Source organism: Lontra canadensis, unplaced genomic scaffold (assembly GCF_010015895.1).
Source record: "Lontra canadensis isolate GAN:19392208 unplaced genomic scaffold, GSC_riverotter_1.0 scaffold141, whole genome shotgun sequence".
NCBI lineage: Eukaryota > Metazoa > Chordata > Mammalia > Carnivora > Mustelidae > Lontra > Lontra canadensis.
The window spans coordinates 920330-935387 of NW_022631135.1; the positions used below are offsets into that span (position 1 = coordinate 920330).

At 41.4% G+C, this 15058-nt stretch overlaps 1 protein-coding gene across 1 annotated transcript; it reads left to right on the forward strand.

The window, feature by feature from the left end:
* The first annotated feature begins 1893 nt into the window (after window positions 1–1893).
* SMLR1 (small leucine rich protein 1) lies at window positions 1894–12225 on the forward strand. Its single transcript, XM_032843510.1, is given in 4 exon segments — window positions 1894–1897; window positions 6707–6791; window positions 6793–6944; window positions 12140–12225. Coding segments are annotated over 4 exon segments (327 nt in total).
* The last annotated feature ends 2833 nt before the right edge of the window (window positions 12226–15058 follow it).

Genomic DNA, 15058 nt, shown 5'->3' on the forward strand with positions numbered 1-15058 from the left:
TGAGCCAAGCTAGGAGGGGCAGTTAATAAAGGACCAAAGAATATAGGGTTTCCCACTCAAAGGGGTTGTCAGAACTACATTTACCTTGTGGGTGGTGCTTGGTTTCAGCAAAACGTCATGCATATAATTAAGTCAAAGCACTTCATTTGAAATTCACTTGTGTTTGTGCTGAACTTTTTGTATTGGCTTTGTAGCTGTACATAATTTTATAGCTTAGGTATCAGTCGATGGTACTTGAGCACCTTCCACTGATGGACTTCAGAACTTTCATTAGCCCATGACATGTCACTGAGATGAGTCATTCTTTGTGGCTCAGGCAGATTGATGCGGAATCCAAATCAGGGCCCTGGTGGGTTTGATATTATCTATAATAGGCCACAATGACCTGAGGTCGGATTTGCCCATGTCATTCTTCAGAATGAGTCATTCTTTGTGGCTCAGGCAGACTAAGGCAGAATATGAATCAGGCTTGGTGGGTTTGGTATTACCTGCAATAGGTCACAATTATCTAAGGAAGACTTTTGCCCGGCTCTCACCAAGAGTGTAATAGGTGATGTACGAGTAGTCCCTAGGCATTTTATCCCCAAATTATCAAAATCTACAACCACTTGTTTCTTAAATAATCATGTAAAATCAACAATGGGAGCATTCACTATAAGGAAATCAGTAGGAGAGTGTAATTCCCAATGTGTTAGCTATGTCCCTCAATTTTCACAGATGTGTATTTCCCAGTAATACTAATGTTTTTTCCTACTACATGGTAAAGAGCCAGGTGAAGAATTTGCTGTAGTTGTGGTAGGAAATTGCACATTGCCTATGGAATCCCACCCTGAATTCCAGTAAATCACATAGATTACCAGTGTGTCCACCATCGCCATCCTTCTATAGCTGCTATGCTGACTAAATATAACTCCAAGCAGCCAGTTTGGATTGGGATAAGAGCCTTTATAAATAAAAGTTCCCAAGCTCTCTAGGATGTTTTAATCAATTCTAATATTTAATCTTCTAGAAGTTCCCAGTCCTTTGGCATTTTTCATAATCTAAGAAAACATTTAATACTAGCAGCAATCACAAATCAAAGTCTAAAAAGCAATACCCTTTGCAACAGCATTAAAAAATATGAAACTTTTAGGCATAAATCTGACAAAAAATGGTCAAGACTAGCATACCAAAAACTATAAAACATTGTTGTAAAAAGCTAAAGAAGATCCACAGAAAAGGGAAACACATGTGATGTTCTTGGGTCAGAAGACTCACTATTGTTAAATACCATTTCTCTCCTCATATTGATTCTCTCCTCATTTACAGATGCAACGCTATGTCAAGGAAAATCCCAAGAGGACTTTTTATAAAAATTGGCAAGGTAATCCTAAAATTCACATGGAAATGAAAATGACCTGTACTAGCCAAAACAGCTTTGGAAAAGAACAAAGTTGGTGAGCTTAGAGGACCTGATTTCAAGACCTATTTTAAGTCTACAGTCATCAAAACAGAATGGCACTGGTTTAAAGATTAACAGTAGTATCAGTGGAGCAGAACACAGAACGCAGAAATAATTGAACTTCTGATTTGTGAAAAAAGTGCAAAGGTAATTCAGGAGCAAGAACTGCTTTGTCCACAAATAGTGTTGGAACAATTGAATATTTGTATGCAAAAAGAAAGTACTCTAACCCTTATCTGTCATCATATATAAAAATTAACTCACAATAGATCATAACCCTAAATATAAAAGCTTAAACTTCAACACTGTTAGAGGAAAACATAACAGAAAGTCTATGTCATCTTGAGCTAGTGGAAGATTTCTTAGACATGACATGAAAAGCACAATCCATAGAAGAATAAATTGGTTAACTGGACTTCATTAAAATTTAAAACATCTATGTTTTCAAAGACATGGGTAAGTGAATGAAAAGACAGAGCTAGAATAGGGGAAAAAATCCTTGCATATCATATGTATGATAATTGACTTATATCCTGAATATATGAAGAACTCTCAAAACTCAGTGAAAAAATAACCTAATTTTCTTAAAACATGCAAAAATGTTGAACAAACACTTTATGAAATAAGATACATAAAATGGCAAACAGGTACATGAAAAGATATTCAACATCATTAGGGAACTGCATATTAAAACCGCAGTGAGTTTCCACTAAGTATCATTGGAATAGCCAAAAAAAATGACCATACCAAGTGTTGGTGAGCATGTGAAGAAAACAGAACTCTTTTAACACTGCTGGTAGAGATATAAAATGGTATAACTATTTTGGAAAACTGGTTGACAATTTCTTAAAAAGTTAAACATAGGGAAGCTCTATCTTCCCTATGACCGTGCAATTGCACTACTGGGTATTTACCCCAAAGATACAGATGTAGTGAAAAGAAGGGCCATTCGTACCCCAATGTTTATAGCAGCAATGGCCATGGTCACCAAACTGTGGAAAGAACCAAGATGCCCTTCAACGGACGAATGGATAAGGAAGATGTGGTCCATATACACTATGGAGTATTATGCCTCCATCAGAAAGGATGAATACCCAACTTTTGTAGCAACATGGACGGGACTGGAAGAGATGATGCTGAGTGAAATAAGTCAAGCAGAGAGAGTCAATTATCATATGGTTTCACTTATTTGTGGAGCATAACAAATAACATGGAGGACAAGAGGAGTTAGAGAGGAGAAGGGAGTTGGGGGAAATTGGAAGGGGAGGTGAACCATGAGAGACTATGGACTCTGAAAAACAATCTGAGGGTTTTGAAGGGGCGGGGGGTGGGAGTTTGGGGGAACCAGGTGGTGGGTATTAGAGAGGGTACGGATTGCATGGAGCACTGGGTGTGGTGCAAAAACAAGGAATACTGTTATGCTGAAAATAAAAAAAAAAAATTAAAAAAAAAAGTTAAACATACATCCAGCTATTTAATATCTCCCCAAGAGAAATGAGAGCACACGTCCATCAAAAGAATTATATAGGAATGTTCACAGCAGCTCTATTTGTAGTATCCTACTGTGAAAAACCACCCAAATGTCCACCAACAGGTTACTGGGTAAAAAATGGATATCCACACAATGAAAAGCTATTCAGCAATGTAAAGCCGTGTATTAATATGCACAACAACATGGATGAATTTCAAAATTATTACACCAAGTGAAAGAAGCTAGACAAAAAAGAGACATATTGTATGATTCCATGTGTATAAAATTCTAAAAAATGCAAACTAACACATAGTAACATAACAGATCAGGGGATGACTGTGGATTAGGGGAGCATGACTGGTAGGGAGAGAGATGGCAAAGGAACATGAGAAGACTTTTGGGGTGATGGATGGGTTCATCATTTGATTGTGACAATGAACTCACAGGTATATACGCATAGGCCAAACTTACCACGTTGTATAGTTTATTATGTCAATTACATCCCAAAAGAGCCATTTTTTTGAAAAAAGTATATTTTTAGTTTACAATGTTAAATATATTTATTTTCTCTAAGTAAATAGTTTAAAGGCCTATAAAACATAGATTTTCTTTTTTTCCCACAGCTTGGCAACCTTCTCTCTTTTTTAAATTTTTTTAAATTTTATTTTAACTTTTCAGTGTTCCAAGATGCATTGTTTATGCACCACACCCAGTGCTCATGCAACACGTGCCCTCCTTAATACCCACCCCCAGGCTCACCCAACCCCACCCCTCTCCCTCTAAAACCCTCAGTTTGTTTCTCAGAGTCTACAGTCTCTCGTGGTTCATTTCCCCCTCCAATTTCCCTCAATTCACAGAAGAGCCTTTTTAAGCAAAGAGTAAACCTTTAAGTTCACTTCACAGATTGCACCTCTTAGAATTCTCCATGTGGGTCAGAATTAGCTGAGAGCCAGTCACTGACACCACTTCTCACTCTCTCCTTCTTGGAACTTTCTTTTGCAACCATTTCCTGACTTGGCATTCTCTGGGTTCCTCTCCTACCCCGCAGAGCCTTTGGTTTCCTTCCCTGCTTCTCATCCTTCCTCCCATGCCTTATGTGAGAATGTTCTTTATGGTCTGCAGCTGGTCTCTCTTTTATTCTCATGCACACTCCTTCCTGAGCAATCTCTCCACCCGCTCTGCCCTGGCCGCCATTTGTACTCTAAGAACTCCCAATCTACACTGCAAGACTTTGTTCCCTCTCCTGACCTACAGATTTCCACAGGCTTCCCCTTCCATACCTCCAATTTAATGAGTGCCTAACTGTAAATGTTCCCCCACCCAAACCTGCTGCTCAGCCTGCGTTCAGGTCTCCCATCACAGCACTACCATCTCCCCAGCCACCCACACCAGGCATAGCACAGTGGATGAGAGCACGGGCTCAGGAATACAGTCCCAGTTCTGTCACTTATTACATATGCATCTTGGGAAAGTTATTTAACCTCTCTGGGCCTCATTTCTTCATTTGTCTAATGAGTCTCTTCTTAAAAGGTTACTCTGAGGAAATAAGATATACATAGAGTATGAGATGCCTGATACATAGTAAGTGCTCAGTGATTAGTAGCATCATGGGTGGCATTTACTTCTCTAATAACTCACCAAGGACTGTTCATGTGGTTCCTGCCAGTCTCCGTCCTCCTCTTTTCCTTCCCTCTGCTGCTCCCATCTCAGATTCCTTATATCTTGATACCATGTTGAGGCAGCCTACTCTGAACTTTCTTCCATCAGTCCATTCTGTCAAGGGTTATCTAAGTGAGCCCAGGTCAGCTCATGCATTTCCATGATCAAAGACCTTCCACTGGTCCTCCTTGTCCAAACAGCATAGTTCTTAGCATTCAAGGCAGGACCTCACTTTTCCACCTTCATATCTCTGGTCTGAACCCCGTATCAGTTGGGTACTCTCATTTCTTCCCTGTCCTCCATAGACCCTGCCCTATAGTCACACGTTTGTCTAAGAAGGTCATTCCACAACTCTCCATCCCGAGGCTCAGCTCAAATGCTATCCTTTTAATGAACGTGGCCCAATTCCCTAACTGGAATTAATCAGTCTCTCTTCAGTACTTCCATTGCACTTTATATGTCAAGTTAGGAGCTTATATTATTGTCATTTATATATTTGCCTTACTCTTACCTTGGCTAGGCATTCAAGGCCTGAGTGTTGACTGGAATGAAATGGAAAGAAAGAGCATGACAAACAGTCTGCCTAACAGCTGCCTAACATCTCCCTGGTAATGTCACCTGCACATGGAGTTTCTTTGTAGACTGACACTTTACAAATTAGCATCCTGTTCAAGCTGAAAGAGCACCAAAGAGCCACCTCATTGGAAAGCACTCAAGAGAAAAGCAACAACACCACTCAAGGGTCTGTGGAGGGAGAGAAGAGAAGCAAATAAGGTACGACAGATGCTGACTTAATCTTGGCTATTCTAAATGGCTTTTTCTGCAATTAAGATGTCTCTCTTCTGAGAGGAAGCTGTTTACTATTCACTGCTGAGGAATGCCAGCCAAGCATCCCAGAGATGCTCTCCATTCTTCTTAATTTATAAATTATGGTGCCACTTTACAAGGGGACTAAGACTCTGAGTGGCCATGCAAAATCCCTGGAGAAAAAATTTAAGAGGCACTCACAAGAGCATGCACTTGATAGAATCTGCCAGCCACTCACCCAGGCAGCTGCCAAGTGGGGAAAGGGACAGGGTTAGAATATGAAAAGAGGTTATAACATCAACCCAAGAAGATGGCTGTCAATTTCCCCTCCAGATTTCCCAAATTCTCCAGGAGAGTCTTTCATTACGGAAATGATTCTTTCCATTGCTTTTAGTTTAGTAACCAGTATCTCTGAAATTTTTTTTTTTTACTAAAGCAGTCAGTGGCAACTCAACTTAGTCAATACATCAGTATCAAAATGATTTACTGCCCTTTCTTTTTCCAGAAACTCTGTAGTTACCACACAAACCACAACACTAGCATTCAGGGCCCACCTTCTACTGTTAATTGTGGACCCAGAGAAACGTGTAAGCAAAAGATAACTAAGAGTACAAACTACTAAAGCAATGAGCAAAAACTGATGCTTCAAAGAGAGAAGGAAGAGGGGCTATAGAATATCATTGCCATCACTATCAACACTGCAGCCATTACCTCTTTCAGCGTCTATTTCTACTCTCAGAAAGCAAGGGCCATGACTGGCTGTACTATTCTTCATATAGCCAGCATCTAGCCAAGGGTTTAGATTCTAGTAGAATTAAACATGTGTTGAATAAATAAATATACCATTGCACCTCTCAAAAAAGTAATTCAGAGGAGGACATACTAGGAAGAGTTTTTACATTTGGAAAGAATATTGCTCCTCCTTCCTAGATATTATTTATATCAACTACATATGAAGGAAAATTGACTTTTTCTAAACACAGGCTCATAGGTACATGAACATGGCTACTCAGTAATTTTCAATTCTGAAATTTAGAAAATGTAGGAAAAATTCTTCCCATGTCTGGGAATATATAAATATCTATAACAATGAGTTTTGCTTGGAGTCAGGTACTTTTCATTCCAGATAAACTGAATACAAAGAAATCTAGTCCTCCTGGTGTCATTCCCAGCCCTGCCAGATAAATGCTTCTCTCTGGAATGGTTTGGAGGAATCACATTACAATTCTTCTACACTTCGTAGCTGAGTTACAGAGTAACCTGCCAGCAATCCTCTCAGATTCACCAGGCTGTTGAAATAGAGCAAAGTCCACAAGATTTCCACTGAGATGTGCTGAGCCAAGGCCAGAGCCCCAGAATGAAACAAGTACAGACTCTGAGCAAAGCTCCCCTCATCCTGAGAGTGAACCCACTGGCCCCTGGGGTCCAGGTGATTGGCAATGACCCCTGTGATGTTGGCATTCATGAGGGAGCTCCCTGGGTGGTTCCTGGTCGCTGGGGTCTTCCTACCCGTGGCTCTGCTGCTGTTCCTTCTCATCGCCTACTTCAGGATCAAACTGATGGAGGGTAAGTGTGAAGCCACAGCAGGCAGTGGCTTGAAGTCCTTTCCCATGGAACACGTTCGCAAAAAGCCAATGCAAGGTCCGTGTTTCTGGCGTGGGGTCTGGGGCGATACCTGGTTGTACCTGTGGGTACTTGCCACCAAGCGCTCTCTTCGGATCTCTTCATTGGTGAACAGGCAGCGTGATCCTCTCAGCAGTGCGGATCCTGAGCGAGGCTCTGCGGATCTGCAGTAAGGACCCCTTAACTGTATAGCCCTTCCCCGACCCTGACCCGGACAGATGAACTGTGAATCAGCGATTCTGACCTATGATTGCTTCTCTCTCTCTCTGACAGGGCAATATATTCCACAAATGTTAAAACACATATCATGGTCTGCCTTCTTTCCCTGACAGACACCTCTGTGCTTGTGACGTGAGTGTGTGCACACACACTTCTCTCTCACCTATGGAACTTTGATTAAGAAAATGTGCCAAACATTGTGCTATCACAGTGTTTGGCAAATGTCAAGCCCTAACAGATAGTTGAGGGCTTTGTGTAAGCTTTTCATGAGACTATAGTCTTAAGGAAAAACAAAACAAAACAAAACAAACAAACAAACAAAAAAAAACCCCTCAGGACTTCAAAGTGATTCAGACATAGGCAGTTGGGTCCTGGACTGAGACTGTTTATCCTGCTATAATTAAATTAATGAAGCTGAACTGTGACTTCATAGACTAAATGTTAATAATGTGCCCAGAAAACATTAAATTAATATCATAGAGGTTAATATTTATTTTAGCAATAGCAACAAAAACCAGTACTATTTAAGTTGGATGGTGTCATATTAAAGCACTATAAAATTAAATTTGAGAATCATTCCTCTCCCACAAAAACTTGCCAAGTCCAGGCAATGCCTTTATGAATGCCATTCTATAAAACATTTTCAGAATCCTGAATGAAGAATGCCATCACATATGACCTAAAATCAAGTAGAAGTACAGCTGGGAATATTTTCTTTTTATTGGGGGGCAGGGGTGAAGGGAGAGGGCGACAAAATCTTAAGTAGGCTCCGCACCCAATGTAAAGCCCGACGCAGGGCTCAATCTCACAACCCTGAGATCATGACCTGAATCGAAATCAAGAGTTAGATGCTTAACTGACGGAACCATCCAGGTGCCCTGGTGATATTTCTAAGATGAGATTTAGAACATAAATTCTAGGGGCACCTGGGTGGCTCAGTGGGTTAAAGCCTCTGGCTTTGGCTCAGGTCATGATCCCAGGGTCCTGGGATCAAGCCCGGCATCGAGCTCTCTGCTCAGTGGGAAGCCTGCTTCCCTTCCTCTCTCTCTGCCTGCCTCTCTGCCTACTTGTGATCTCTGTCTGTCAAATAAGTAAATAAAAATCTTAAAAAAAAAAGAATATAAATTCTAGAGGACATTATAGAGCACATTATAGAATCACAAGTTTCCAATCATAACATACTCAAATATCCCCCAGCCTTTCATTTTTTTTGTCTCATTTTTATGAACAACCCTCTTGTTGAATGACCCAGCTGTATTCTGTCTTGCTGTGCAGCATTTCATGTGATAAATCCTTTTCTTTATTAAGTTAGTTTATCCTCCATGGCCTTAAGACCAGTCTACCAGACATTCTGCCACCTAGCCATTCATTAACACTTAGCTCTGGAAAAAAGCCTCTGAAAAAGGAAGAGAAAATTAGAAATCCCCAGGATCCTAACTATGGGATTTTAACCTTCCAAACTGGTTGAATGCCCAGCCATTGCAAAAATTTCCATTTTGAAAGTCTTTTAAAGCTGTTGCAATGGTCGTTGTCATTCACAGGCATCCCAGGCCACCAGTGACACTGAGCACCTTATGGAGCAGTGACAGGATGCTGATGTCACAGTCAGAGACCTGAATCATTCATGTCACTCCCAAGTTTCATCTCTGGCTGCCTTTTTGGGTAGATAAATGTTTAGTATCTCAAAAACAGATCAAGCCTTAAATAAGACAATCAACAGACCAAGATAGCCTCATGGATTCCAAAGTCTCTTATTGGCCTCTACTTATCATTTGCTATAGGTCAGATGGCTCAGCAAGACAAACGGTATTTGGGACAGACTCTTCTTCAAAAAAGGATGAATCTTGGTTTTACAGCCTTACTTATCCCTAGATGACTTCTGGGGGAAAACGTCTATAATCTGCAAAAATTAAAATTAAATGGGTCTATGGTATTTTGCTTATTTAGATAATGGGGATAATTACGAGGTATAGATGTCAATCATATTCCTTCAGAAGGCCCTGGAGAAGGAAGCCTGCCCTTGACAGTGTGGCCCGGCAGCAAACGGGGCTGATGCTGCACAAAATGCAGGCCATGTGTGCACACAGGGCCAGGCCCCAAGGACATGCTCAGTGTGAGCACTAGGATCATTGCCCAGTGACACCCTCATTCTTTGACACATCTCTGCCCATGTAAGTTGTCTAGAAATCAAAGCCTCCATGTTCTGCAACAACAAGGTCCCCTGGGTAGAGTCCTTTTACCAACTCTGAGGCTCCTTCCAAATGTGCACCATACTGCTGGGTAGGAAGAGTTCTCATGCATTCATTCAACACATATTTGAGAAGCTACCATATACCAGGGATTGTTCTAGATTCTGGAACAGATTCTTACTATGGGCTTTCAGAATGGAGAGAACAATCCCAGGTCCATAAAACCACAAAAGGCATCTGGTGAAACGTTTAGAATTTGGAGGAGAGACATTGCAAATCTCTCTGTTTCTTGTTCTGGCCTCCTTTACAGGTATGGTCAATGGCCTGAAGAATGACTTGTCCTTCTCCCTAAGTCTTGTCCCAGCGCTGGAGCAGAGCACTCCCACTAGAAGCAGAACCCTCCAAACAGTGAAGAGGCCCCCAGAATGATGTAATGAGCCTCCACTTTCTGTGGTTCTTCTCCATGATCCCCTTTTGTTGGCTCTCACTGAAGTGTGCCTGGAGCTTCCAGGCTACAGGTGAGGAGTACAGGAGGGGTGAGGGAGGAGATGGAAGAAGTCACCAAATCTCTCTGCATCAGTCACGTAATGTGGTAGGGGTCCCATCTGAGACTTTTTGTTGGAAGGAGTACTGTCAGTGTACTGTCAGTACACTGTTGCCAGCAGCTTGCCAAGGAACTATCTGCAGGATACCAAGAGAGCACAGTCCTGCTGACTGGCCCAAAGCAGGCTTCTCTCTTGTCAGTTTTCATTCAGTTGAGAGTGGGTCCCAAGGGTGGTGGGATGAGACTAGTAAAGGCCCTGGTCACTATTCCTTGTAGGTACCTGACCAAGATAGCAGCTGAGGGACACCCTGCATTGTGCCTCTTTCTCCAGAATTTTCTATTCCAACCGAGCTTTGCTTATCTTTCCCTCTTCCCCCCAGGGGGAACTGTGCATCCTTTTCTGGAATAATTCCTGATTACATTTTCCACTGTTAGCAGACAACCTTAGCCTAAACATATTTTCATTTTTCTGTGGGTCTGTTCCCTTTATTTCCAAATTTTCCTTTAAAAAAAACCAAAAATTTAAGAACATTTTTTAAAGGTAGCTCTTTCTATAGCTGTTTGCCTATGTGTAAATAGTAATATCTTTTCTATAGTTTGAGGGCAATTGAGATCACATGGCTCCAAATAAAATATCACCAGTTTGTATCTTTATTTAGCAGCTCTCATTTAAAAACTGTAACCAGATGGTCAAATGTCATGTCATTAATCTTCCAACCGGGGTTATGGCAAGTGTAATCATTCCTATTTTGTGCCTGTAAAAAAAGGGACATTGACAGATTAACTGGTGTGTTCACAGAACCCCAGAGTCCGACATTCTGAAACAGAAAATTAGTTTGCCTGGCCCATACATCCTAGTCCATCAGCCAAGAGAGACATTTTAAGATGTGATGGAAAGCATGTGGAGGTATTGTAATCACTCAACATTAATCCCTACACTTGAAGCCTTGGGAAGTAATGGTGCATGTAAATTTAATTAGTATGTAGACAACATCAATTTTTTCACAAAGGAAGAAAGAAAATTCTCTCGCATCCTGCACTCTTTAATCTCTGTCAATTGCCTTGAGGAGCAGCTTTTCAGGTGGAGGTCTGAATCTTGAACTTCCCATCAGTGAAACCCTTCATCCAGCACTCCCGTGGACTTTTCATACCTTCTAGAGTAGAAGTTTTGATTATCTCACCTCTTCAACTCCTGAGATTCCTATACCTCTCCTTCCGGTATTATTCTTTGCTCCCAAAATACCATCATGCTGATGAAGGACAAATTGCTCCCTAAATAACCAACACTGCCCAAATAATCATTTTTTGTTTGTTTGTTTTTGATGTCTATTGAATGCCTGAAAGTTTTAGTGTGGGGTTAGATACAACAATTTACATTCTAAAACAAACGTCTCAAGTCTGGAAAATGTGCAGGTGGCTAGACGTCTTTCACTGAACTTCATATATATGTTTTGGTAGTCTGTAGTCAAAAGGGAAAAAGATACCTATTTGGAAAAAATCAGATCAATATAAGGGTTAGTAGAGTGAAATTGTTAAGAGCTTTCAGACCACGGAATCGAACCAAATGCGGTTTGAATTCTTGATGTCACAATGGCCACCCAACCTCTTAAAGTTCAGTTTCTTCATCTCTAAAATAGAATAATAGCAGGAAATAGCTGTAAGGTTGGTGTGGGGTTAAGGAATGTGCAGGTGGTAAAAAGTGGAAACAGAGTTTTCAGTAAAGGATGTCAAAAGGTAAAAGGGAGAAGACTAATTTGGCATATCTAAAGACTAAATGTGCCCAATACATTTTGGGACAGGGTCAGAGACAGAAACTCTGTCTTACTCATTTTCACATCCCCAGCCCCCGGTCTACAGACTTGCTTTATGGATGCTTCTTGAATGAGGGAGTCCAAATACATTTAATCAGCACTTAATCTGCTAAATATTAAATACCCTTAGCACATAACAAGGATTACAGCGGTACTTTGCCCACTATAGTCGGGGCCACTCTTTCACAATAAGCATTTACATTTCTGTTGGAAGTTGCTGGGGAGGGAGGGGAGACCCTGCAACAGGCCTTGCTCTAGGGACCCGGCCTTGAGCAACTTCTAGAAACGCTGGCCAACACCCATACAGGAGTCGTCCATGATCCAGGGCAGGCATTCTGCTGCCTCCAAAGTATTAACTGATAATTTTCCTTTCAGTTAACGAAGAACTGTCACAGACCCCCCAGCGCCAGCACAAACACGAGGCTGGCTCTGACCTGTATCAGAGGAGGAAAAGAACGTGACCTGGGGACTGACCCACGGCTAAAGCACAGCAAATTTCTACTGGGCAGAGAGTAACGGTCAATGGCTTAGCTCCTAAGATAAGTTCATAAACTCAAACAGCACAAATAGAGTACTGAAAAGCTTGTTCCGAACCCCTTTGCAAAGTGGCAGCTGTTACCCTGGGGACATCTACAAGACTCCGTTAAAGAGCAGTTCGTCAGAGAGTACCAAGAATACAAGATTTTCTTGGATGTGCAGTATGGACTGGACACTTAGCATCTTTTTAACTTTTATAAGACTCTGTCTATTCTGAAGGACACTATTTTTTAAATAAAACTCAAGTATCCTTATTACATAATCCCATGGAAGCGTACATTATTCTGATTTTGTTGGTGAAGCAGCTCTGGTAGAGAGCAAACATTGGCAAAAGACGAGTACTTTGAGGCCTCTGCAGATTCCCTCTTCGAGAGTATTCCCACTCCCTCCACCTGCCGCACCACAACTCTTAAATGACATCCTTCCAGGCATCACTTCCGGCCCTGGGTTTGCTACGCTCCCTTTTCCAGCTGCCTCTACAAATCACATCACCCTTGTGATGACCCACAAAACAAGTGGAGTCTCTCCATACCAATGAAGGCAGCTTTCATCAAGAAACGTCTTGGAAATACTGGCAATTTGCTGGTGGGCAAAGGGAAGAACAGGACGGTCATGTAACTCATACGGAGAGTAGCTCAAGCATTTGCCTCTAAAACCAAAACATCAGGGAGCTATTTCTAAATAAGGAAAGAAGTCAACATTTCACTAGCAGAATTCTTTTTGCAGGGGGAGCCCCAAGGAGCCAACATAGATAACCAAAAAGAAACACTTAATTCAAAGTGGTCATTAAAATAGATTGAGTACTCTTGTGCTCTCCACAGTTTTCTAGTTAAGACAAACAAAAGATGCTTCCCGTGTCCAAAGCAGGAGTCTGATGATATTCCAGTCTTTGCGTGTGAATCTAACAGGCTATTAGCGTGATTAACTTTATAAAATGTACTGAGTTTGGTCACCTGTAAGAAATGTACCAACTTCTGTAGTGATCCATAATCTTACAAAAGATTGTGCGAATGACCAAAAGCAAGAACGCACCACTGGTGCTGGGTATTTTCTTAGCTACCTCTCTCCCCACTCCAAACTCTCCGCATGCATCCAGAGTCATTAGTCTCTATTTGCCCTTCTTGCCTCATGTAAAACTCAGTGTTTGAAGACACTCATTCTGTGTTTTATTGAATTTGATTACAGTGGAACTGTCTGCTGGGGCTTTCAGACAGAGGCAATTTAAAATAACAGTGTTCATGCCATATGGAAGGAATAATAATATTCTATCAGTTCTGGGAGGGATCTCTTTTTAGCCCCTGATGGAAATCAGCTTGTGTAAAAATGCTTTCTTTAACAGAAGGCGTGAAAGGATGCATCGCCTTCCCAGCTGGCCACAAGGGTTGGCTCCACCTTCTTCTGGAAAGACGGGAGCCTGGCTTTTGGTTCTGGTGGAGGCCAGTCCACCGTCTCTTCCTGCCCAGGGAAAATGCGTCCCAGCTACAGTGATAACAGACGAGCTCCACATACATGTGCAGTGATAAGCATAACCAAGGAGTTCAAAGCAAGATCCCTTTCTTTTGTTGCTGTTGAGAATAACTTCCAATGAAATCCTGAGCGGATTCTTAGTTTTTGTATGTAGAGAGAAACAGAAACATGTTTTCCCATGGAAAGGCCATGCTATCTGCTTGAAGGCACAGCTACTCCATCTGTCACATCCTTCCCAAAGCTCTGTCAGCTACATTTGCTCTTCAGACACTCACAGCCAAGGGGAAGATCTTCTTCCGGCTTGGATTGCTTCAGCTCCTCTGCACCACTCCTGCCACCTAGACCGGCCGCAGTCTCCTTATGCTAGCCTCTATTCTGCTCCGTCCCGTGCTCCAAAGCCCAGCGCCCCAAAAGCATGCACAACCCCACACCGTCTCACAATGGCTCATTTTACTTCTAATGTTCTAGTACTGAAAGAATTCCCAACTCTTCCCCACCATCAATATAATATTGAGACCGTTAATAAAATAATGCTGTTGTGTTGCCAAATATTCAGTGAAAATTCACCAAAGGTGGGGGGGATATATATATATATGTATATATATACATATATATATATTTTTTTTTAAGATTTATTTATTTATTTGACAGAGACAGACACAGGGAGAGAGGGAACACAAGCAAGGGGAGTGGGAAAGGGAGAAGCAAGCTCCCTGCTGAGCAGGGAGCCCGATGCGGGGCTCGATCCCAGGACTCTGGGATCATGACCTGAGCCAAAGGCAGACGCTTAACCTCTGAACGACCGAGGGCCCCCATGTGTGTGTGTGTGTGTGTGTGTATATATATATATATATATATATATATATATATATTTTTTTTTTTTTTTTTAACAGAGCTAAATACAGCGGTTAATACTAACTTCCCACCTCTCTCATCAAGTGGGAAACTGCCAAGCCTGACGGTTCCTCTACATTGCGGACCTATACAAGTTGACCAAACAAAAAATGAGACTAGGAAGGACACACAGTATGTCCCATCCAGCAATGTTATTCGGAACCCTTAAAAAGGAAACTTGTAATTAATTCGACCAGGTAATAGCCTCTAGCATTTTCTAGAATTTAATAGCAATTAGAAAATCAAGAACAAATAAATACTCCCATACACCAAAAACAATTTTCCTTGAAATCTTAAGCTTCTTGGCAATATTTTGTTTCAGAAATCAGAATTCATAACTGTTAAAGCACATTCTGGAAATTAATTTTCTAACTTGTTTAGAAACACAATTTTTAG